The following is a 25,460-nucleotide window of genomic DNA, read 5'->3' as shown; positions in this document are numbered from 1 at the left end:
AATTCAATGTAAGACTTGCATCAATCTGACCTCCTCTGGTTATTTCCGCCACGTGATCCAGTACCCGCCTCTGAGCACCCCCCACCTCCCATCTTTATGTCTTTTGGCTCCATGTTCATTCTCAAAATTGGTTTAAACCAAGTGCTTCGGAAAAACCTCTAATGAGGAACAACCGTAAGAAACGGAAAGAGCCACCGTGTGCCTGCACTCAGCACTGGGACCAGCAGGTCCTCGAGTCTGCTAAGGCTGCACTGCTCTGAAAAACACACACACACACGGAAGTGCGGTCGTGTTTGCATCCCAGATGCAAACCCAGCGACAAGTCACGGGGTCTACAGGGGGCTGTGATGCCAGTTCTCGGACCAGGGCTCCCACGGGCACACCGGCAGCCCCGGCCCCGGGGCGGGGGTGGGGGGAGGCTCTCCCAGGGCCTGGGAGACCAGCCACCGGCCTCGGAAGGCTATGTCAGCTCTGACGTGATACTTACTAGGTTATTGCTGTTTTAAGATACCTTTTTATCCTCTAAGGAGTTCAAATCCACAAGAGATTAGTACAGAATATGGGAAATGCCAAAAGCGAGAAAAAAAAAAAAAACCCCAACCCCTTTCTAGGAAGAGCAAATGATTAATAATGAAAAAAAAAGTCTTCTCTGGGTTGACCCCCAAGCGGCTGAACAGCCCCGGGCCCTCCCCGTGCACCGGGCGCTGGCGGCGGAGAGGGGGCTTGGCACCTGGCTGGGCCGAGGGAGGCGCTGCGGCCGGCCGCCGGGCTTCAGCGGGACGGGCTTGATGAGGCTGGGGCTGTGGCAGACGGCAGGTGAGCTGGTGATCGGCTTGGGCTCGGAGCACGTCTTACACTGAAACGGAGAGAAGAACCTCACTTTGGTGTAAAAGCAGCTTTAATCCTCTTAAAAGAACATACCTCCTTGCTCTTTATTTTACCTAGTTGGTACTTTAAAAAAAATAGGTTTTCATGTGCAAAGGGAAATCCCGCTGTCTCCTCTGATATGAGCTATACTTGAGTATAAATCAAATTCAAATTTAATTTTTCTTAGTTGCACAATTCAGTGCCCTAAAACATCACCCCCAGTGTCAGTCAGCCTGCAGGACCTCAGGCCCAAAGGCTGCAGGTTCTGCTTGAGAAGCAGCAGTTTAAACTCAGAGAGTGGAACAGTCCTCAGGGACGGACAGTGCCGGAGACGCCCCCGGCCCTGGCTTAACACCGGGGAGCTGCGTCATCCAGGTGACTAGCCCTTTTTGGTCTGTCACTGCACCCATTCATCCACCACTGAAGACTCACCTCCACGGAGAAACTGCTCAGAACTGAACACCCATGAGCTCAGAAATCTGTAGCTCATTTTCCAGTTGTTAACTGTCTATGCCTCTCCAGACCCAAATCACCTTTTTTTTTTAGGTCTCTGCATTCATTTCTTTTCTTTTTTTAAAAATGACTTCAAAATTGAAGTATAGTCCATTATAGTGTGTCAGTCTCCGGTGTGCAGCACGATTTCCCAGTCATGCATGTACATGTGTTCACTTTCACATTCTTCTGCATTAAAGATTATCACAAGATATTGAATACAGTTCCTTGTGCTCTACAGAAGAAATCTGTTTTTTAAATCTATTTTTACATATAGTACTTAATATTTGTGAATCTTTTTTTAACTTTTTTTTTTATTGAGTTACAGTTAATATTTGCAAATCTTGAACTCCCAAATTTATCCCTTCCACCCCCTTTCCCCCCGGTAACCATAAGATTGTTTACTACGTCTGTGAGTCTGTTTCTGTTTTGTAGATGAGTTCATTAGTATCTTTTTTCTTTTAGATTTCATACATAATATCATATGGTATTTTTCTTTCTCCTTCTGGCTTACTCATCTCCAGGTCCATCCATGTTGCTGCAAATGGCATTATTTTATTATTTTTTACGGCTGAGTAGTATTCCACTGTGTGTGTGTGTGTAGACACCACAACTTCTTTATCCACTCATCTGTCCATGGACATTTGGGTTGTTTCCATGTCTTGGCTATTGTAAATAGTGCTGCTATGAACACTGGGTGCATGTATCTTTTCAAATTTGAGTTCCCTCTAGATATATGCCCAGGAGTGGGATTGCTGGATCATATGGTAAGTCTATTTTTAGTTTTTTAAGGAATCTCCATACTGTTTTCCATAGCGGCTGCACCAAACTGCATTCCCACCAACAGTGCAGGAGGGGTCCCTTTTCTCCACAGCCTCTCCAGCATTTATCCTTCCTAGACTTTGGAATGATGGCCATTCTGATGGGTGTGAGGTGATACCTCACTGTAGTTTTGATCTGCATTTCTCCGAAAATCAGTGATACTGAGCATTTCTTCATGTGCCTATTGGCCATTTGTATGTCTTCACTGCAGAAGTGCTTGTTTAGGTCTTCTGCCCATTTTTGCATTGCGTTTTTTTTTCCAAACAACTTTCAAATACTTGGAAAGACACGCAGAGTTGGAAAGCGCACGTGGACTCTTCACAGAGAAGCTGAGGCACGACCAGCTCTGCCCCGCGCCCCCGCTGCATCACGCGAACACACGTGACGGGGGGAGGTGGTCGGGGGGGCAGTGCCCTGAAAGCAGACATCTCTGAGTGGCAGGGCCACAGGTAGTTTTATTTTCTTTCTTATACTCTTGAATTTTCTCACTGAACATCAAAAGACACTAATTTGTCTAATTTCACAAATTAGTCACAGCTGTATCCAGAAAACAGCTCTTCATTCTTGCTTTAAACCACAAACACACAAGAGTCTTCAGTACAAAGCAGCCCCTCTGGAGGCGCAGCTCTGAGCCGGTGGCGCCCCGCTGGCGCCGCTGCTCCGCCGCCCAGGCCTTGGTCCCCGTGGCTCGTCTGCGCCCCAGGGCGCGTCCACCGGAGGCGGGGCAGGTGCCGGCCACCCAGCGGCCCTGCTCCTCCACAGCAGATTCACAGACAGCTGTTTCTTTGGGGGGCAAACATAAAATACTGGCCAGAATGAGGTTTCCCAATTACTTTATTAGCTTCACGTAAGAAGTCGTACCGGGAACACTATCAACACCACATCCCTCCGGCCCAGAACGCGTCCTCCTCCTGCATTTCGGGGTCTTCGTGAGTTTAAGAAGCTCAGAGCAGGAGAGGGCCTCAGAGGTCAGTGAGTTTAATCCCCATCCAGACACGCGACGTCTTTCTGTAAGAACAGCCCCAGTGTGCATCGCTCTGGCTCCTGACACTTCCGGTCATAGAAACCTGCTCCTCAGCAAGAGTTCCGAGGAGAAATCACGTTCCCTGGGCCTGGGAACCGCCTCCACGTCCTAACGCGCCTGCGTCGGGAGAGCTGATGGCACACACGTGCGGCAGCTAGAAGGCAGCGGGGCTTCGCGGCACAGACGCCCGCTGGGTGGATCAGAAGTGACGTGTTGAGCAAAGAAAAGGGACGTGAGCCTCCAAAGACTGAGCGTGTGTTGACAGGTGAAGGGGGACAGGGGCCAGCGGGGGAGGTGGAGGGCACCTTCAGGAGGCAGGGCTGTTACTCTGTCTGGGAGGAGCTGCAAACAGTTGTAGGGGCAGTGGCAGCAGAGGGCATGGGGCTGGCAGGACCATCTGAGGCCGCGTTGTGGGGTGCCTGGAGGCCAGAGTTCAGGGACCCGGTAGTGAGAGACCGAGGACGCGGGCCGGGGGAGGTGACGACGCAGGTGCGGCCAGGGGCAGCAGGACGCCACCTGGCCGGTGAAGGCAGAAGAGAGTTTCTTCGGTGTTCAGCTCACAGCCGCAGCCACTCACATTACGCACAGAACACGTGCTAATTTTACAGAATAGCAGGGTGCACACACTGACTCCACTTCCTGCACTGTCGCCTCCAGTCTGTGGGACGGTGACGAACAGAACGAACAGGTTCACGGTGAGGTGGGAGGAGCTGACGCCGCGTGACAGTGGAGGAACAGTGCGTTCTAGAGCAACAGACCGGTGAGTCGGGGAGGGAATAATCAGTCTGAGTGAAGAGACCTGGGAAAACCCCATGTGAAAAGCGGGCTTCAAAGGACGTGTAGACTCGGCAGGGCAAACAAAACGAGGCAAACGCTGCGTGTGGTGGGGACGGCACAAAGTGAGGCCCCCAGCAGGTCCCCGGGGCCGTGTGCACATCCGTGAGCCGGGTTCTGAGCGGGCGGACTGTCACCCGCCCGGGTCCCGGAGCAGAGACCGGGTGGGGGCCCCGGGGAGGGTGAGGGGTCGGGGCGGTGAGCAGGAGGGAGGGATGCGAGGCTGCAGCCAGCGCTGGGGGACCTGCACCTGGGGGTGGGCTGGTCTGAACACTTCGGGGGCTCCGACGTGCAGGAGTGGCCCGAGACGACTGAGGCGTGGGGCAGCTGGAGGGAGGCCCCGTGCCAGCCGCTGCGCCCAGACCTATGCCCCGTGTCCGAGAAGTGGCTGGCCAGGAGGTGCAGCGCCCCCCCAGCCAGAAGATTTTTAAGAAGGTAAAACACCATCAATTACACGGTTTTTGTGCATGTGTGTCTGTGTGGAGAGGAGGGAGGGAGAAGACAGGAAGCAGTGACTGCTCAGTGTCTGCGTGACTCAGCTGCTGGCCGTGCTACGCCGTCTTCACAGCACCCAGGTCCTCGTGGGCAAAAGTGTCGCTTTCCTGTGTCTGGCGTCGCACGGCGGGAAGCCCAGTGAGGTCACCGGGGTATTGTTCCAAGGTTCTGAAGAGCTACACATGACAGAAACCGGACCAGAGCGCGACGGTTCTGGGCGACAGCGTCTACTGGCTGCGGGCAGGAGGCACACAGCCCTTGGCGGGTTAGGCACGCACTGGGGCTCTGAGGGTGACTGGGGGGCGCACGGAAGCCCCCCGCCTCCAGCAGCGCCAGCCGGCTCCCCGCAGAGGCCAGGAGCTGCCGTTTCATTTCTCTCCTCCTGCCCCGCTGCCCCCTCCTGTCACCCTGTCAACGGGCAGTCAGCGCTCAGGACTCAGGTCCAGGCTCAGCCCTGGGGCAGGAGTGTTTCAAGGTGCTGTGTCCTTGGCGTCACGCTGCTGCAGGGTGCACAGTGGTCCAGGGTGGCGGCCCCATTCTTCCCAGGTCAGGTCTCCACCCACCTTCTCACCACTAACATTACTGAGGGCCCTTGCCTGCATCAGCGGCTGCACCGGGGGCCAGGGCTGCCATCCGTCTACATTTAAAGCTGGCTTCTCTGGTAGAGAAGACAGTCCCTCATCCTGAATCCCTGGATAGTCTGGTTCCTCTGGCCAGGCAGCATGAATGCTTAATTCCTTCCCACTGACCACCAGTTTTCCGAGGAAGGGGCTGGACCTCCTTTCTACTCCTAGTGTCTAAGGACCTCCAAGGACAGCCAATAATTATTCACCATACAATCACTTCTTGGTGATTTTATCTCAGAGAACTTTCTATGGATTTGCGGCCACTGTAAATGGGGTTGTCTAGTACATTTTCTGACAGGAGACTATTTGTGTATAAGAGCTTCTGATTTCTTGGGCTGCCTTTTAATCCACTTAAAAGCAAACAGGCTTGAGCCACTAAAAGCAAGCGGAGGTTTTGTTTTCCACACCACTCTGTGTGGTGGGAGGCAGAGTGGAGGCGTCTCCGTGGGCAGAACCCCCGGAGGGACTTCTGCGCGGCTCACCGGCAGGACAGCGCTCACCTTCGTGTACTCGTCTTTGGCTCTGGCCAGCATCCGTACGATGTCCACTTCCTTTTCCTCTCTGGAACTGAGGGTCATTGGTGGGGTTCCTGCTCCAGCTCCGTGGTGGGCTTTCAACTGTTCGTACTGAGTCAGGCTAGAAAAACAGAAGGGAAAGCCACACAAGAAAAGCCAGTTCAACACCACTCATCTTTCAAACCATCCAATTCTCACCCAGGCATTTCTAGCTTGTTACAGTCACAACAGAGATCAGACCGCTTAGGGACTGAGAGGGAAAATGGGAGTTGAGGTCCTGAGTGCACTGAGCCCACGCACGAGGCCAGAGCGGGGTGGGCTGGCGGGGCTGTCTGCCCGCCCTGCCTCGTTTGGTACAGAAGGTTAACGACATCCTGAGCACAGGTGCGCACATTGTCTCGGCGGCTGTCACGCACGCAGGACAGAGCTGGTGCCGTGGGGACGGAGGCCCTGTGGCCTCACAGAGCCGACTCTGCGCTTTTCCACAAAAAGCCTGCCCACTCCGCACTAAGAACATCTGAGAGGGCTCACAAGTTGCTGCGGAGCCCGGTTAAGGGTCCTGGAACACAGAGCCACCTGCGTGGCCAGTCGGGACCCTCCCCCTCATCCCAAGGGCCTGGGAGTCACAGCCAGGTGGGTCCCGGCGGCTTCGAAACACAGCCGCGATGCCCTCCCAGGGGAGGGGCTGATGGCACAGCGGCGGGTGTGTCTGCTGTCCTCCTGGAGGCCCGGGAGGGGGCGGAAGCTGCCGCAGGGACGCTGAGAGAACACTCCTCCTCTGAGCGCCGACTGCAGCCCCGGCCCGTCACCCCGGCCACCAAGCTGATGGTGAAGGGTCTGCAAACCTACTGGGGGCATCCTCCTGACCGAGACAGGCTCGGAATCCACGCAAACCAGGCTTCGAGCCTGCCACCAGCCGCTCTCCCGCCCCCGCTGGGAGGCACCCACCGCAGGAGGATGCCGCCTGACTCAGCCCCGCTGCAGGGTGCAGTCGGTCTCCACGAAACCCTGCTGTTGCTGCCATCGCGGTTCACAGCAACACGTGTGTCCCGGGGACGGGCTGTCACGGAGGCGAGCACCAGTCTGAACACTCTCGATCACCACCCGCAGCTGGAGCTAGTTACCCAAAGTCAGCTACACAAGCAGGTCCTCAGGAACCAACCTTACTTTGGGACGTGCTCCCGCAGGCCCCACTGGTCACTCTGCCGTCACTCCACTGACCCGGGGTCTAAAGCAGAGCACTGGCCCTTCTGCAGGCGGGCCTGCTCTGCCAAACCCGTGCGGGCAGCAGGCGGACGACGGCTGCAGCAGGCGCAGGGCAGCATTCCGTCCCGAGGCTCCACGCTGCCGCGGGAAGCAGCGGCCTCCCAGGGCTCCAGAGCTGGCCATCCCGGAGACGGTGCTCACGCGGGCCGCGCTCTGGCCATGCCGGGGCCAAGAGGGGCGGGCGGCGCTGTCCAGAGCACAGACGAGGCAAACCACAAGGCATCGCAGGAGTGATGGAAAGAGACTGGCACGTGACAGAGCCTGTCTACTGAGCACCAAGCCAGCGTCGGCGCGGATATTTCCAAAGAAACGGAAAATGAAGGCTGTCCTAAGCCCCGCGGGGCCTGCGACGGGAGGACGCCGTGAGCTCCGGCTAGGCGCACGGTCTGAGGAGCCCCAGGGCAGGGAGGGCGCGGGAGACCCCAGAGAGTCCGGAGCAGCCACCGAACGTCCTCTCCGCTGACAGACTGTAACACGGCTGATTCACAAGTGAGGGTAACGCTGCCCTCTGGGAAGTGCCCACGGCAGACTCCTCACCCCCGCAGGAAGTGAGGTGAGCCATTCACAGGACAAATCTTACCTCGCAGAAACGTAAGAAGGTGTCATTTGTGTTTATTTTTCATTTACTAAGGGACAGCGGACGTGTTCCCGGCCACTGTGAAGAGGGGGGACGTGCTCTGCAGGGTCGCAGTGTGGCACGTGCACTCCGACACACGGGGCACGGGGCCTGCCCAGTCCCGAGCCGTCGCACTTACTTTTTCATTAGTTCTGCGATCCTTTGGCACTCCTCCGTGTCATAGAACCAAATCCCGCAGATGGACGCTGCAAAGAACGCACCGAACAAGTCATGAGCGTCTTCAAAATCACAAAATGGAAAGAAATTCCCTCTCTGTCTTGAAGGAAATACTTTCTGAATAAATGAAACCAGTCTTTAGAGTTAAAGCTTGAAAACCCAACTCCGGAGTTTTCTAGGCCCACAGAGAAAGAAATCTGTGGAGGCGTTATGTGCGCGCACACGCATGCACGCACGAGAGTACGCTGTCCTGGGAAACGCAGCACCCGAGCACAACGGGCACCTGGCGGGCGCCTCCTGCGTGAGCACACACAGGCTGGGCGTGCACCGGGCTCTAACCCGCGGTCGGAGGCGTTGCTGCCCCCACCCCCGCACACTCACACGCACTTCCACCCGCGTCTTCCAGGATCCGGAAACCTGACACACTGATTAGGCCGAGAACCCTCTCCCCCTTCTCCCAGGAAGGTGCCGCCTGAAAGGCTGGCCTTCCCAGCCCCGAGTCAGAGTGGGCTGCGGGAAAGACGCAACTCCGTAATAAATCTCACTTCAGAACGTCTCACAGAGTATTTGCAACTGTTGACAGATTAACTGTGACTTGGCTTAATGACTTAGTAATGAGAGAACGACGTGGCCAAATACAGCTGCCATTAGTTCATTTAGCAATTTTCAAACAAACTGTGTGCGTCAGAGCGTGCCTGTCTGCATCACTTTTACCGAAAGGCCGAACAGTCCCAGCACACATGCGCAGGTATCGGGGTGAGGACCTGGGGGCATCAATCACGTAAACGACAAAGAAACCACACACACACATCTTTAAAATCTATGGACGGGGCCATGAAAGCCAGCAAGACAGATTTTTAAAAGGCAGAAAAAACTTACAGTTTCAAAGTATTTAATTATATGAAATTGCTTGGTCATTAAAACAGCTGCGATACTCTGACAGCCTTTTCCCCTGCTCACCGGACCAGTGGCTCCGCATGGCGTTTCTGCTTCTTGTCAGTGAAGACTCAGAGAGCAAAAGGAACAGGAGATGTCGTTTCAGTGCTGTTTCAAGCAGGCGTCTTTGGAAGGGGCCTATACGTCTGAATCACCAACTGCCAAAAGGTGGCCACGGGTGTCACTCTGTGTGATCAGTGCACCAAGAATCTTTATCTTACCTACTTGCGGGGGCCAGTGGGACAAAAGCCCAGCTTTCTCCCGGGGGCACTACTGCGTCCTCTTGGAAGTTCACCCACAGCCTCCTCTTTGAGTCACTGACACTCATGAGAAAACAGTGTCTGAGCTCTGAAGCCTGTGTGCTGAGAGCCTCACTGTCAAAAAGAAATTCCTTCTTTCCAAGATCGCTAAGCAAGCATCTCAGAACTGGGTCAGGGCTGTCCCAGGTCCCTCTTGCTGGTTCCCACGCTGGCTGCCCCCCAGGCGCCCGCCCTGCGTCCTCCCGAGTGAGAGTGGACCCATGGCTGACACTGAGCCACTAAGAGACCTGAATATATTGTGTGTTTTGGAGGCTTTAATCCTCGTTACAAAACCAAAATCTGGCTACACCGAAAACTTCCTTTCCTTGGAGACTGAATTTTCCAAAACTATCCCAGGAGAAAAGTGGCAGCCGGGAAGAAACCACGTAATGAAGAAACTCACAGCCCAGCAGCAGGGAAAGCAGCTGCCTGAGCCTCGTCAGCGCAACACGGAAGGAGAAGTACTTTGGGTGCTGTTCTGGGGCACCTGGTGCATTTGTGGCATTTGACACAAGGAGCTAGGTTCTTGCAAGGACAGGGTGCCAGGGTCACCGCGGACACGAGGAGGAAGCCCGCGGCACAGACCCCTCGGACGCCGGCGCGGGTGGAGGGAAGGCTGGGTGTGGGGTGGGCGTCCGAGGCACTGAGGGAGTTCCTCAGGGCCTGCCCACTGACCTCTAGAGCAGCATAACCCCCAGACTAAAATGGCTTATTTTGAAGCAGCTCTATTCACCCCAGTTAGTGCAGTTTGTCAAATTTAAATAGCCAGGGGGGTGAAACACATTTACCAACAGTCCCGGCTACTGAAAGGCAGCACCAAGATAAACCACAGAACTGGCCTAACTTTTTCCTCCTTAAAATAGTTTTACAACGTGAGCCACATTCCACAGGGAAGGGGCAGAGAGCTGTGCGTTCCGATGGCAGGTCCTGCTCTTGGGCCCCGTTTCCAGCCCTGACAGACCCATCACTTGTGCACAAGCAGCGGGTGGTGACCTACGAAGACCAGAGCCCGTCTGGGAGGTGATGAGCTGACGGGCTGACAGAAAGCATCACATCTCACTCCCAGTGCCCTGGGAAGCCGCAGGGTGAGGCCAGCCTGTGCCGGCAGCAGGAGCCGCAGGAGGAAGGGAGAAGACCAGGTTGAAAAGAGCCGAAGGAGAAGTTTGGCTCTGGGCTTCTGAAGCTTGAAGCCATCACTGTAACCAACACTTGCGCCTGGGATCCGGGGTGCAGACTCGTGGGGAGCTCGACATCACCGCGGGGACGGTGTCGGGGTCTGAAAAGGCTCCCGGGATAGCAGCCGGGAGCCCAGGGCCCAGCCATGCTGCGAGCCTTCATCCCGCCTGCCATGCCCGCGTACCGGCCGCTGCCCAGCCGCCCGGCTGCCCCCGAGGCGGCCTCCCCGGGGACCCTGGTGCACGAGGCTCAGCTCAGCTGCTCCTACATCCATCCTGGAGGTAAGAAACCTGAACGCGGAGTGGCGAACAGGGAGAGCAGGTTGAGATTTACGCTAGAGCAGTCTAGTGACGCTAGAACGTGGCTCCCCACGCTAAGAACACAGCTTCTTGGCCGTCTTCTCCATGTCCTGAAATTGCACTTCCCTGGTCATGCCACGCTTTGGAAATTCTCGATCGAAAAAGCAGCCTCTGAGGCCGCAGGCGAGGTCACGCCGTCTGCTGCACGCCTGCCGCTCTGCTGTTGATCCTGCGGGGCGACTAGGGCAGGGGCGACCAAGGCAGCGGCATCGCCATGTTAGATTTCGTGTCTGAATACTGTCGGTCGAACAGACACGCAAGCTGAGGGAGCCGCATAATGCATTTTCTTCTTTGTAAACCTCTCCAGCTGAAAACTCTAAAGCTGATCAAAGTTTAAGAGGCCAGTTGAGAGGCCACAGAGGGACTATCAAATGTCCTTAAACACACATACATGGAAAGCCCTTGATCCTTACAGGCACGGTGCTTGAGTCCATTCTGGAAGTTCCTCGGGATCTACCTCGTCCAGTTTACGTCCCGACCGAATGTTTCTATAAATCTGTTGTTTTATGACATTTATCATTTGTTCCACATTTGACCCCAGATACCTTTCAACTCCAAATCATGAAGGTGGCTTGTGATGTCTTAACAAGGGTTCGCGCTAACACCCGAGCAGCGTCAGAGCACAAGGCGTATGTGCACACGGGTGGTCAGTGGTGACACTCGACTGCACCGGTGAGGCTGAAGGGGGGGGGGGGTCAGGTGTCTGACTTGGTAACGCCCCTCCCCTGCCCTACTTGCTCTCTCACTCTCTTTAAAAATAATCTCGCCCATTTCTCCTGAAGGAATTGGAAATACATATTTTTCAGTCAGTATGCAGCAAAGAAGGCATTTAAGTTCTCTCTGTGCGCGAGGAAAGCCGTGGAAACCCGGCAGAGGGAACTACACAAACCTCTTCTGGGCACTTAGGGATAAGCCGCAAATTTTAAAACCCCTCAAACCCCATTTCCTTCATGAGTCTTTCTCAGATGAGTGCAATAATAATCCCAGTGGAAGGACCAAGAACGTCGAATCGTGTATTTGGTGTAAACACTCGTTTTTTGAGGCTGTGCTCGAACACAGAATTCCTTGGCTGACTGTACCCCTCACCCAGTACAGGCCTTCATGGCTTCGCTCACTGGCGGTTCCCAGCGGCCGGCATCTGGTAGGGAGCCCGCACTCGGCTACTACCCTTCCGAAAGATCACGAGAGTGAAAAAACCGGAAGGCGAGAGCCATGACATGGTGGAGCTGGAGGTCGGCCCAGCCACGCAGGTCAACGGCCTCGTCCGCCCGTGAAGGTGCCTCACCCGGTTCAACCCCTCCCCGCCACACACGTGAAACACGTCGAGTGCCAGAACAGTTTTCCTGTTTGACTGATTTGCAGGCTTGGTTGTAAGAGACGGGAATCTGTGTTGTCTAAACTAAGGTTCACGGGAACTCTCAGGAGGACACAAGGAAGGATGGATGGAGGTGGGGGTAGGGAAGGAGGAAGCGAGGAGGAGAGTGTGGAAGCAGGTTCCGGCCTGGCCTGGCCTGGCCTGGCAGGGCGAGGGCAGGGCAAGGGCAGGGCGAAGGCAGGCTCTGGCCCCACAGCCAAAGGGAAGCAGGCTGTGCTTGGCCGCTCTAGGCCGAGTCGGTACTTCCACCCCATTTGGAAAGCTTTGCACTAGAAACGCGTTCCCTCCGTGTGTTCTGTAATGTCTTCAAAGTAACGTTCCCTCATGCACCTTCTGCCTTCGCTTTGCTGGCCAGATACGGACGCAATCTTGTAAAACAAAACCCTCACTGGCCCTGACAGTCCACAGAGCACTGTTATCTCTGGCCCTGGCCTGGCTCTCCTCACATGACAGCTTGGCGGCACCTCACCAATCAGGGGTCCTGTGGTCTCCAAACACTGCAAGGTTCACAGTAGGTGACAGGCCGTTTCTCTTCTATGGGTGACTAATCCTCGCACATTTTGGGGGAAACAGTAGAAAAACAAATACTAGGAAGTAAAAACAACCTCCCTTGTTCTAAATAAATTAACTTCATTCCAAAGGTGATGCCACAAACAACAGCCTCTCGGCGGAAGCATCACACTAACTTGGATTTAATTAATACGTGTGTCCAACTATAAGTGAGAATTCATGATCTTCAAAGAAAAAGATGGATTTCTCTTTTACAAAGTTTCCATTTGTAACAAATGCAAGTTGTCATCAGAGCTTCCAAGTCTTCAGAGTCTTCAGCCCCCGAAGTGGGGTCCCGAGGTCTGGCACTGCCCCCGGGTTCACAGAAGGTCATGTGGCATCTTCTCCATTATTTACTAACTTCCTCGTCTTACTCATTTTAGGGGGATGTTCTCTAGGAGATTTAACAGAGTAAATAAACATTAAAAAAATTAGGAAGAAGAAAAAGTTATAGGTAGTAATAATACATCTAAATAGGAAAAACGTGCTCTGTTTTGTTGGCCACTTCGTATTTTCATTTGGTCCATAACCTTGTGGGTTAATCCCCAAATCTCCCTGGCCACAAATAACAAGCGTGGACTCCTGAGGTGTCTTCCCTCTCCACGTCCTCCAGGTGAAGCAGTCTCACCTGTTCCTCTGCTGCCACAGTTTCTGTACATCCCTGGACTGGAAAACACAGCATGTGCCGTGATTAAGTTCACACGACCGCTCCCACAAGGGCCCTAAGCCCTGGAGGCGACCTGAGAGCACAAGGCCCAGCACGGCACAGCTGACAGACCCTCGCTGCGCTGAACTAAATCTAAGGCATCGGGGTCTGTCCCACCTTCCAGCAGCGTCACCGCTGCTCTGACCTGATGAAACAGCGCAGTCCGCAGGCACGCCGTCCTGCCCACCGCCTGCGCCCGCCCTCCCCGGGGCTCACGGCCCGGGCTCTCCCCGCGTCCTCCCTCACCCTCCTGGCCTCACTCACAGTTACTCTGCTTCAGACGTCTGGGGGTCTTGGGCACACGCTCTGTTGATGGGACCCTGTCACCAGCTCCCCGAGACCGGGTGTCCCACTGGTCCAGCACCACACGGGTGTAGACATGCTCATTTCGTGTGTATTTACTTTGACAACAGTTCTACCAAAGGCCAGCCTCACAGACGACCTGTCAGGCACCGGCAACTCAGAGCTCAGAGAATGCAATCAATCTGCAAAACCACACACATCTCTTCAGAGTGTAACTAACAGTACTTTGATCCAGAACTCGTATTCCATCACGCCTGCTGACAGCACTCTGAGGGTCACACTCACAAGCCCCTCAACTATCTTAAAACAGAAGATTTAGACGCAATGTCAATTTTTCCAGCAACACGTTGAAAATGTGTCATATGAAGTGAATCTCAACGTAGCAAAGTATGTCTTGTCTCACGTAATTGCAGTTTTGTGAGAAATATATGTTTAAAACAATATTTCTACAGGTCAAAAACTTGTTCCATTGAAAAACAGACCTTCTCATATTTTAATCAGATCACTTAATCAAGTGTTTACTAACTATAGAAAGAGCTTCGTTGAAACGCCCCAACTACAAAAACACACGATCACTGAAAAAAGCCTCACAAGCAGAGCCCAGCGCTACTTCCTGACCGAAGGAAAGCGAGTCGCAGTTTCTGCACTTTCTCCGTCTCCGCCTGCATCCGCAGTGGTGCGTACAGCAGACACCACTCTCCCCAAACCCCTTCTGCTGTAAGTGGTCGACTCATGGTTCGGTCCTGTGATTAAATAAGAGCCCCAGGGGTGTCTGTAGGAAAACGCTAACACCAGTTCTTGCTCAAGCCTGTTTTCTTTCCCCCAAATCCACGAGAACATGACAACATGGTAACTTTTCCTTCTGTGTGCTAAGTAATAACCCAATAGTCCCAAATGAAACTACTTTCTGAGTGATTTGGGGATGAAATCGAGTGATATAAAAGCAGACTGTAAGAGAACAGACACGAACCCTATGCAGACCCACTGAAGCTTCCACGCACACAGCCCTAGAGAAAGCTGGAAGGCGCTCTGCTCTCCGCTCGCCTCAGACAATGTTCTGGAATCCAGTGCTCCTCTGCCAGATGTAGACTTCTCCCGTGTCAGTCTGGGCTCCCAAAACAAAAGGTGCCACACAGTGGCCTCCACGCCACACCCGCAGTCGCAGGGGCCCAGCAGCCGTGCTGAGCAGGGGGTTTTGACTCTAGGGGGCTCCAGGAGTTGGACACACCATCCCTGAGACTGAATGCGAACGCAGTGTACAGATGCAGGCGGTTCTGGAGGCGGGGAGCACAGGCCCCCAGGACAAGGCCGGGCACACGGCCGGGCACAGAGACCGTCGGGGAGGGGGAGGGGGTGCACGCGCAGGCAAGATGTCATCCATCAGATGCTCAAAGGGGGTTGTGACCCTGAAGGTTAAGAGCGGCTATTTGAGGCTATCAGCATACCAGTAAATGTCTCAAACTGGAAAAACACTCAATTATCTGTGGGCAGATAACGCACCTTTCATTTTCTTAGTAATAAATTTACACAGGGTTCACTTTTAACCTTTCAAATTGCTTTTGTAGTAACTGCCTGAACTGACTCCAAGGTTAAGGAAACAGATGATAAACTTGCAAGGTCCTGGACTCTGCTGGGCTGGCGGGCCTCTGGCCGCTCCCGGTGCAGGGTTCCGGGAGGGGCCCCCCAGCACAGGCGGACCCGAGCGCCCTCGGCCACGCAGCTCCGCCTCGGCTCCTGCGGGCACGGGCTCCATCTGCGTCACGGTGTCGGGAAGAGGGAGGAATTCTGGAAGCCGGGCAGCTCGGTGGCTCTCTCCCAGTCACCCCAAGCAGAACATCCCCAAAGCTGGACAGAAACATCAGGCATGTGCGCACGAACAGCTAGGGATGAGCACGAGACTCTTGGGAATTACGTTCAGCACACTGCACCCACCCAGTCCTCGTCCACATCCATTCATTTCCTCTGTTTACTGGGAACCGCAGGATACAAGCAAAACACAACACGTGGCCTCTGCCCACAGGGCCTGCAGGTTACTGCTCTCGCCACTGTCTCCCCGTAGTCCAGGTGATCGATAACCAGTCAGTTCGTGGCGGTGTGGCAGGCGAGCAGCGTCTCACAGGATGCATTCTTTAGTGAGCAGCGCTGCTTCCAAGCTGTGACCTGTCCTTGTTTGCAGATGTGACTTCCTCACTGCTGTCATTTACTGTGGGTGTAGACAGGTACTCTTCAACGGGAGTTTGGGAAGAAACTAAAGTGCTCACCTCATAGTATGTGCTAGAAGAGCCATTGAGAAAAGACCTCATTACATTTTAAAATCACACCGTCCACCACGTACCTTGTTCTAGGGCCAGGACTGCAGAACAGGCGCTGAGACTTCTCTCTGCTAGAAAACTGACTTTAAAAAAACTGACTCTTAGGAAAAAAGGTGGAAAGTCTACACCTTTTATTCAGGAAAAGATTAACTTGTACAGGTTTTCATATCTGCAGCAAAAGGACACCCTTCCTCTCTGAAGCACGTGGAGAAAGCAGACGTCCCAAGCCAGACGAGAGGGGCAGGGCCCTTCTAGTGATCTGGAAGTGAGATAAGCAAAGCAAACATTTTCATCCCCTCAAACCACTCAGAACTTTCAGCTGAGGTCACGTCACACGGCAGGCTTCGCAATGTCGGTTTACAGCCCTGAAGACGCATTTTAATGACAGTTGTATTTCCCGTCTGAGGAAGCCAAGACACAAACTGGGGAAGAGTTAGCATTAACATCTAATCAACTCAGGAGAGCAGATCAGGGTTGGATGAAAAGTAGTTAACAGATGCCAGGATAAAACCGGGGGGGGGGGGGGGGGGGGCGGGGAACAAAACTGTACTTAAGTATTGATTTCTTTAAAGTCTCCTTTTATAAGGCTCCATTGTTTCCACTGAGAAGTAATCAATACATTGTTGCTTAAATAATAGATAAAGTATGTTGTATTTACCAGAACATAAAGTGTTCTGTTCAGCGAGTTTTGACAATATGCCCTCACGTCACCAACCAACCAGAAGAAGACAGAAAACGCTTCCTTCACCCTCTCCAGTCGACAACGGCGCCGCCTCCACCACCAGCCCCGGCGACACGGCCACTTTCTGCCCTCCCCCGCGACATCGTCTTGCCTGTTCGCAGACTTCACACTAACGGGATCAGTCAGCGCACCCCGCTTCTGTGGGTGGCTGCTTTTTCTTGCCATCATGTTTTTGAGATCCGTCCATGTTGCTGAACATACCAGTAGCTCGTTCCTTTTTGTTGCTAAGTAGTGTTTATTCCATGATATGGATCTGCCAAATTTGTTTATCCATTTACTTATTATGGACATTTGGAATGTTACCAACCTTTTAAAATACCACCCTTTTAAAATGTTTAGATCAGCTCTATTTATAATAGCTCCAAGCTGGAAACAACACAAAATACCATCAACAGGTGGGTGGATAATCACCATGGAAAACTGCTCACTAATAAAAAGGAATGAACCACCGACTCAAACTGCTACATGAGCGACTCTCCAGGCTGTCGTGCTAAGTGAAAGAAGACCAGACGCGAGCACTTACGGGCGGTTTCCCCGTTTTAAACTGAGACAGAGCTCACTTACGGTGCTATATACGTTTCCTGTGCGCACGTAAGAATCACGGCTCACGACTTCCAAAGCTTACAGTCCGTGTACAGTTGTTACGAAGCACCGGCACCTCCCCGAGCCGTGCGGCGACCCCTGCAGCTGCTCTGTTTTACACGGAGCAGCCTGTGCCTCTTCATCTCCCGCCCGGTACCGCCCCTCCTGCTTCCCTCCCCCCAGTAACCACTGGTTTGCTCTCCGTGAGTTTGTTTCTGTTTTGTTACACTCACTAGTTTATTTTTCAGACTCCACGTGTAAATGATAACATACAGTATGTGTCTCTCTCTGACTTAGTTTGCTAAGCGTAGTACCCTCCAGGCCCACCCATGTTGGTGCAAACGGCAAACTTCCGCTCCTTTCTGTGGCTGAGCAGCGTTGCGTTGCGCACCTGCACCACATCTTCCTCACCCAGCCACCTGCCGACGAACACTGAGGTTGCCTCTGCGTCCTGGCTACTGTACACAGCGCTGCCATGAACTCTGGGGGGCACTGTCTTTTCAAATTAGTGTATTCGTTTCCTTTGGATATATACCCAGGAGTGGGACTGCTGGATCACATGGTAGTTCTGTTCTCAGTTTTCTGAGGAACCTCCACACTGTTCCACAGTGGCTGCACCGATTTACATCCTACCAGTACTGTAGGGGCTCCCTTCCCGCTGCATCCCCGCCAGCATTTCCTGTTTGCAGACGTCTGGGTGGTGGCTGTTCTGACTGGTGTGCGGGACACCTCACAGCAGTTCTGACTTGCATTTCTCTGATGATTAAGGACGCTGGGCACCTTTTCACGTGCCTGTCGGTCATCTGCATGACTTTGGAAAAATGTCTATTCAGGTCTTCTCATTTTTTATCTAGTTGCTTGTTTTCTTGATGTTGAACTGTATGAGCCGTTTATATGTTTTGGCTATTAACCCCTTATTGGCCACATCATTTGCAAATATTTTCTTCCATTCAGTAGGTTGTCTTTTTATTGTGCTGATGTGCAAAAGCTTTTAAGTTGAACTAGGTCCCATTTGTTTATTTTTTGTTTTTGTTTCCTTTGCCTTAGGAAACAGATGCTACAATTTATGTCAAAGAGTATTCCCTGGCTTATGTTTTCCTCTAGGAGTTTTGCTGTATCTGGTCTTACATATAAGTCTTTAATTTTGAGTTTATTTTACATATGGTGTTAGAGAATGTTCTAATTTCATTCTTTTACAAGACGCTGTCCAGTTTCCCCAGCACAACTTATTGAGGAGGGTGTCTTTTCTCCATTGTACGTTCTTGCCTCCTTTGTTGCAGATTAATTGACTGTAAGTGTGTGGGGATAGTTCTGGGCTTTCTGTCCTGTTTCATTGATGCCTGAGTCTGTTTTTGTGCCAGGACCACACTGTTCTGCTGACTGGCTTTGTGGTGTAGTCTGAAGTCAGGGAGTGTGATTCCCCCAGCTCCGTTCTTCCTTCTCAAGATTGTTTCAGCTATTTGGGGTCTTCTGTGTTTCCATACAAATTTTAAAATTTTTTGTTCTAGTTCTGTGAAAAATGCCATTGGTAATTTGATAGGGATTGCATTGCCTTGGGTCGTATGGTCATTTTAATAATATTAATTCTTCCCATCCAAGAACACAGTGTATCTTTCTATCTGTTGGCGTCATCTTCAGTGTCTCTCATCATTGTCTTACAGTTTTGGGGTACAGCTCCAACGTGCATAGGAAAGCAATAGGTTTCTGTATATTAATTTTGTACCCTGCAAATTTACCGAATCCACTGATGAGCTTGAGCAGTTTTCTCGGTGGCATCTTTAGGACGTTCTGTGTGTAGCATCATGTCATCTGCAAACAGCGACACTTTGACTTCTTCCTTTCCAATCTGGATCCCTCTTACTGCTTTTTCTTGTCAGACTGCTGTGGCTAGGGCTTTCAAACTATGTGGGATAAAAATGGAAAGAGTGGACACCCGTGTCTTGCTCCTAATCTTAGGGAAAACGCTTTCAGCCTTCCACTGCTGCGTGCGATGTCAGCTGTGGGCGTGCCACACACAGTCTGCACCATGTCGAGGTGTGTCTCCTCTACACCCACTATCTGGGGAGCTTTTATCATAAACGGATGTTGAATTTTGCCCAAAGCTTTTCCTGCATCTACTGAGATAAACACACAATTTTTATTCTTCAGTTTGTTAGTGTGGCATATCACACTGACTTGTAGATACTAATTTTTGCTATTGTGAATAAAACTACTATGAAGATTTGTGTAAAAGTCTTTGTGTGAACATACGTTCTCACTTCTCTTAAGTAGATACCCACCAGTGGAACCTGCTGGGTCATATGATAATTCTATGTTTATATGTGTAAGAAATTACCAAGCAATTCTCTGAAGCAGCTGTACCACATTTCTCTCCCATCAGTAATGTATGAGAGTTTCAGTTGTTCCACATCCTTGTTAACACTTGGTAATGTCAGTCTTTTTAATTTCAGCCATTGTAGTAAATGATGTGGTATTTTCACGCTTGTTTCAATTCACATACCCACCTGACGTCCAACAGACATAAAAAGTGCCCAACACAGTTACGGCAAAGTGTAAATTAAAACCACAACGAGCTCTCTCTTCAGAACTCCCAGAACAGCTCAAATTAAAAGGAGCAACATTATATCACGTGTTGACAAGGATGTGGAACAGTGGATTCTCATACATCACTGGAGGGAGGATGAATGGGCACAACTTCCAGAGGAATCCACAAAGCTAAACAAACCCCTGCAACACATGAGGGGCTGGTATAAACCCTAAACAAGTGAGTCATACACCCCGCTAAAGACACGAGCCAGAATGCTCACGGCAACTTGACTCCTGACGGTTCAAGCCCAGAAATGACTCAGATCCCATCAGTGGAGAGTGGATGAGCAGACTACAACATGCTGATGCTGTGGCACACCGCACAGCAACGCAGAGGGGGAGGCGACTGCAGGACACGACTCACAAGTGCTCAGGGATCAATGCTGAGCATCTCTTTGTTGGCTGTGCACGTGTCTTCTTTTGTCAAGTGTCTTAAATATTTTGCCAGTTTTTAAGCTGGACCATTTGTCTACCCATGACTGAGTTTAAGCGTTATTTATGTATTCTGGATATAAGTGCTACATCAGGTGCCTATGTGTGTGTGCGCGCGCGTGTACAGTGAACATTTTTCCCAGGCTGTGGCTTGCCTTTTAATTTTCCTAAAGGTAACACGTTTATGTGTATAATAGAGGAAGAGAAGTTTTTAATTTGGCAGAAGTTTACTTTTGATTGGGGTAAAATTGATCATTTTTTCTTTTATGGCATATGCTCACAAGATTCTATTTAAGTCTACTGTTGGTGATACCACCTGCTTTTAATCATTTTTAATAATAGTTCATTTAATAGTTATATTTTAGTTGCTTCTACAAAAAATGAAAAAGAGAAAGGATTTCTTGTTTAAGTCTCAGATAAAGTAACTATAGCAGAAGCCTTACTGTTTAAGTCGCACAGCCCTGTTTAGCAGGGCCACTGCACAACAGGGACATGACTTCTTCCCGTGTATCAGAATTAAAGCACCAGCTTTGGAGCAGTGAACGAGCTGCTTAAACATCAAGCGTAGTGGCTTGGTAACGTGTTGAAAGCAGTACTCTGGAAAACGTTCTGCAGAACTTACAGCTTGATAAAGAACATTCACACGGATGAAAATTGATGTCTTCCCACGGTCTGTATCTCTTCCTAGAACTACTGAATTCCTCAAGATGAGGATGTGCGCTATTCTCACAACCTGCAGGTATTTCTAGAACTTTTAGGTAAATGGAAGTAGTATGTACATAAAATTAGCCAGGAGGAGCTGAGTAACTCCTATGTAAGCGGCTAACACTAGCTGGTATTTTGAATTTCTACGCAGGAGCCACCTACACTGAAGGTCTGCTCATTGTCTGTTGGCTAATGCTCCCAAAGAAAGACAACTGAAGGCACGGCTATGCCCGTCTGGGTTAAGCTTTGTTGGCCGCCTTGAATAAAGCTAAGCTTACTGGTTGCCTGATGGAAAACAAGGCACCGCAGACATTAATTGCACACACTTAACGCAAGGAATTAACTAAGCGCTGAAGGGAAGGAGAGGGGACCTTACCTTGAAGGAGCCTGCGCTCTGACAGAGAAACTAGGAAAGCATCACACGTAAGGGAACACAGAAGCACTAGGAAGCGCCTGCTGTGCAGTTCCAGACCAGCATCTAGCACGCTATCCTGAACATATGTATTTATAAATCTGCCCTTTGTGCCAGGAGAGCAAGCTCTAAGAGGAAAGGGCTGGGTCTTGCTCATTGCTGGGCTCCCCGAACCCAGCACAGTCAGTGTCAACCAGGCAAGCATTCAGCGAACGCTCAGTAAAGCCAACACGGAGAGGGGCGAGCTGCAGCGAGAAACCGCGACTGGACAGAGGGCGGCAAAAGCACTGGGGAGACGTCGAGTCTTGGTTGCTTTTGAAATACGATCAAAATTTACCTGGTAGAGGTTGGTTAGGGTAAGGAAAAGAATTCAAGGGGAAAAAAAAGAAGAAACAAGCATGGAGATAAAAGTTAGAGCGTCCTGGGAAAGCATACACTCGTGTCGGGTCAGAAGGCGGGAAGTGCAGGTGCACCAGGGAATGGCAGACCCGCCGCCCAGCTCAGCTGCGGCCCGGCCACAGCGAGCTGCACACGGGGGAGGTGCGTGGTAGGCATTTAAGGTTCTGAGCAGGACAGCGACAATCAGACTTGTGCTCCAGGAAGCCAAATCTAGCGGCGGGTTTGCATGGAGGGAACAAGCCAGATGCAAATGACATGTGTCAATTTGTTAACATTTTTTATTGTGATAAAATGTAAATAACATGAAAGCTGCCATTTTAACTATTTTTAAGCGTACAGTTCAGTGACATTAAGAATATTCAGAATGTCGCACAACCATCACCGCCATCTGTCTCCAGAACTTTTTCATCTTCCCAAACTGAAACCCCGTCTGCCTTAAACACTCCCCGTTCCGTCCTCCCTCAGCCCCGGTAATCACTATTTTCCTTTCTGTCTATGAATCTGACTGTCCTAGCTTTGGCAGCTTGTATAAGTGCACCATACCACGTCTGTTCTTTCCTGAGTGGATTATTTCACCGAGCATAGTATCTTACAAGTTCATCTGTGTTGCAGCCTGTGTCAGAGTTTCCTTCCTCTTTAAGGCTGAGTAATATTCCAGGGTATGTACACGCCATGCTTTCTTTATCCAGTCATCCGCTGGTGGACATGTGGGTCGTCCCCACCTGTCGGCTCCTGTGAACAATGCTGCTACGAACGTTATTTTGCTAGCACTTTGTTGAGGACTTTTTATATCCACATTCAGGAGGGATATCAGTATTTAACTTCCTTTTTTGTATCATCTTTGCCTTGTCTTGGTATCAAAATGAATTGGGAAGTATTCGTCCCTCCTCTGCTTTCTGCGTGAGATTGTGTAAAACTGGGATTATTTCTCCCCTGAGTGTCTGGCAGAATTCACTGCGGAGACTCCCTGGGCCTGGAGTTCACTTTGTTAGAAAGCTTCTAACTACAAATGCAGTTTCTTTAACAGACATGGGACTATTTGGGTGACTCACTCTTGGGCACAGCTCAGTGATTTGTGTTCTTCAGGGAACTGGTCCATCTCCTCCAAGCTGTCACCGTGCAGGCGCGGAGGAGCTCAGTGGTCCCCGTCCTTTCAGTGTCTGCACAGGCCCGGCCCTCGTTCCCGGCACTGCTCCCTTGTGCCCTCTCTCCTCCTCCCTCGATCAGTCTGGCCAGGGGTTTATCAGCTTTTCTGCCTCTTTTCAAAGAGCCGGTTTTGTGTTTCACTGATCTTTCTCTGTTGTTTCTGTTTTTCATTTCGTTGACTTCTGACCTTATTCCTTCCCTTCTGCCTGTTTCGGGTTTAATTTGCTCTTCTCTTTCTAGTGTCTTAATATGGAACCTGAACTCGAGACCTTTCTTTCCTAAAATAAGGATTGGATGCTATAGATTCCCCTCTAAGCCCAGTTTCGGCTGCATCTGACGTGTATTTCCATCTCTATTCGGCCCAAGCGGTCTCTAATTTCCCTCCCTCTTTGACACGTGGGTTATTTAGAAATGTGTCGCTTATTGTCACAATATTTGGGAATGTTCCCGACATCTTTCTGTTACTGATCTCTAGATCAACTCCTCTGTGGTCAGAGAGCATATGTGGTATGATTTCAAGTTCTTTAAAACCCTGAGGTTTGTTTTATGACGCAGGATAGTTTACGCTGGGACTGTTCCGTAAGCCCTTCAGAAGAGCATGTATTCCGCTGCTGTTGCCCGGAATGTTAGATAAATGTCAATTATGCCAAGTTACCCGACGGTGTTGTTCAAGTCTTCCGTATCCTTGCTGTTTTCTATTTATTCCACCAATTACAGGAAAGTGGAGTGCCGAAGTCTCCAGGTGCAATCGCAGATTTTTAATTTCCCTTTTCGGTTTTACCACTTTTTGTGTCACACATGTTGCAGTTCTGCTGTTGGGTGCAAATACACTGGTGACCGTTACGCATTCTGAGCGAACCGATCCTTTTACGACTATGGGACACACCTCTTCACCCCCGGTAACTTCCTTGTTCTGTCGTCCACCTTGTCTGACAGTAACGCTGCCACTCTGGTTTCCTTTTAACTAGCATCTGCACGGCACGCCTCCCAGGTTGTTGCTTTGTTGGAACCTCCTTTCTTGCCTTCTTTCGGATGATCTGGAATTTTTTTATTATTCAATTTTAACTTACCGACTGGTTCTGTCCCTGCAGTTTTTGAAGTGGTTGTCCTGGGAATCACGGTACTACAGGTTTTCCTTTATCACTTCCGGCAAAATGTAAAAGTTTACAGCTCTCCCCCGCCCTTAACGCTAGTTGTCACGCACGTCACACCTGCAAACACTGGACCCCTCCCGACAACGCTGTGACTTCTGCCTTCGAGCGCTGTCTGTATTTTAAAGCATCTGAGGGTAGAAAACGAGTAAGTCTGCTCTGTTTGCCTGAGTGTGTGCTATTTCTGTTGCTCCTCCTTCGTCCTGCAGCTCGACCTTGTCTCTGGTGTCACTTCCTTTCAGTCTGAAGAACTTCTTTAAGCGTTTATTTTAGAGCAGCTATGCCGACGAAAAAACACCTTAAATTTTCCTTTATTGTCTTTATTTTACCTTCATTCTTGAGAAGCATTTTCACTGGAGAGAGAGCACTAGGTTGACAGTTCTTTCAGTTCAGCACTGCCTTCCAGACGCCACGGCTTCTTAAGAGAAATCTGCAGTTGTTCAGAACAGCAGCCTCGCATATGTGAAGTACTCCTTTCCTCTGGTCGCTTTCAAGGTTTTAAGTTTTGTTTTGTTTTAAATCTTTTGTTCCGATGTTTATGGGCATGGTTTTCTTTGGGTTCACCCTGTTTGGGGTTTACTGAGTTTCTTGAATCCACTTATCTGTGTCTCGCCAAATTTTGAAAGTTTTCAGCCATTAGTTCTTCATTTTCTCCACACCAGTCTTTTTCTCCTTTTATGGGACTCCAATGACACAAATCCAGACCTTCTGATGCTGCCCCACAGGTTTCTGAGTCCCTGATTTTGTTTTTTTAAATCTTTTCCTGTACATTCTCAGGTTGGATAATGTCTGCCGATGTCGCTTCACGTTTCCCGGGTCCGCCTTCCTCTGGCATCTCCACTCTGCTACTGAGGCCATTCCCTGAACAACGCATTATTCAGTTACAGTTTTTCCTTCTTTTAAAAGCTGAAGCATAGTTGACTTGCAGTGTTTCAGACGTACAGCAAAGTGATTCAGCTACAGATCCTTCTTTTCAGATTGTTTACCATTATGGGTTAATACAAGATACTGAATACAATTCCCCGTGCTGTACAGTAGGTCCTTGTTTTCCATCGGTTTTTTTCATATCACTTCTCTGCTGAGGATTTCCATGCTCCCACTCATGTCTGAGTACTCAGCTCCACCTCACAGAGCACAGCAACAGTCACTGTCCGAAAGCCGCTAACAACCCCAGCCCGCAGGGCCTCTCGGGGCGGCTATCTGCTGGCAGACCTTTCCTCAGAGCCGGTCAGAGTTTCCTGGTTCTCTGTGCAGTCAGTCACTTGTACCCTGGACACTCTGACGACGCTGTGAGGGCTGCAGCACGCTGCGCTCTCGCGTTAACTTTCCTGCAGAAGCAGCGTTTCACCCGGACACCGCTGTGGTGTTCGTGCGCTGGTTTTAGCTGACTTAGAAACCCAGCCACCAACAGAATACTGTTTTTATGAGTGTGTTCTGATATGCAATTGTATTTCTAAATTTATACTTTTATCAAAATAAAACTTACCATTTTAAATATCAAGTACAGCCAGGTTTTACAACAAACAGCAGGACCACCCCCTGGACAGGACAGTCCT

The 25,460-nt window shown here is 50.8% G+C and overlaps 2 protein-coding genes across 22 annotated transcripts in view; one reads left to right on the top strand and one right to left on the bottom strand.

Moving 5' to 3' along the window:
• DCP1B (decapping mRNA 1B) overlaps positions 1–25,460 on the bottom strand; it is a 42,065-nt gene that overhangs the window by 4,795 nt on the left and 11,810 nt on the right. For 4 of the 6 annotated variants that reach the window (XM_064478858.1, XM_031444407.2, XM_064478860.1 and 1 more), the window contains 3 exons: positions 7,697–7,763; positions 5,661–5,796; positions 731–856 (listed from right to left, as the gene is read on the bottom strand). In XM_064478858.1, the coding sequence (XP_064334928.1) occupies positions 731–856; positions 5,661–5,796; positions 7,697–7,763 (329 nt within the window). Of the gene's footprint in view, positions 1–730; positions 857–5,660; positions 5,797–7,696; positions 7,764–8,694; positions 16,231–25,460 lie in introns of those variants that run through there. The other 2 variants (XM_031444408.2, XM_064478859.1) reach the window with 2 other exon arrangements.
• Positions 10,291–25,460, top strand: part of CACNA1C (calcium voltage-gated channel subunit alpha1 C) — a 435,322-nt gene continuing 420,152 nt past the window's right edge. For all 16 annotated transcript variants that reach the window (XM_064478856.1, XM_064478850.1, XM_064478853.1 and 13 more), the window contains exon 1: positions 10,291–10,426. In XM_064478856.1, the coding sequence (XP_064334926.1) occupies positions 10,291–10,426 (136 nt within the window). The remainder of the gene's footprint in view (positions 10,427–25,460) is intronic.

The sequence above is a fragment of the Camelus dromedarius genome, chromosome 25, assembly GCF_036321535.1.
Source record: "Camelus dromedarius isolate mCamDro1 chromosome 25, mCamDro1.pat, whole genome shotgun sequence".
NCBI lineage: Eukaryota > Metazoa > Chordata > Mammalia > Artiodactyla > Camelidae > Camelus > Camelus dromedarius.
Note: the sequence above shows the minus strand (reverse complement) of the source record. Positions and strands in the feature narration are given on the sequence as shown.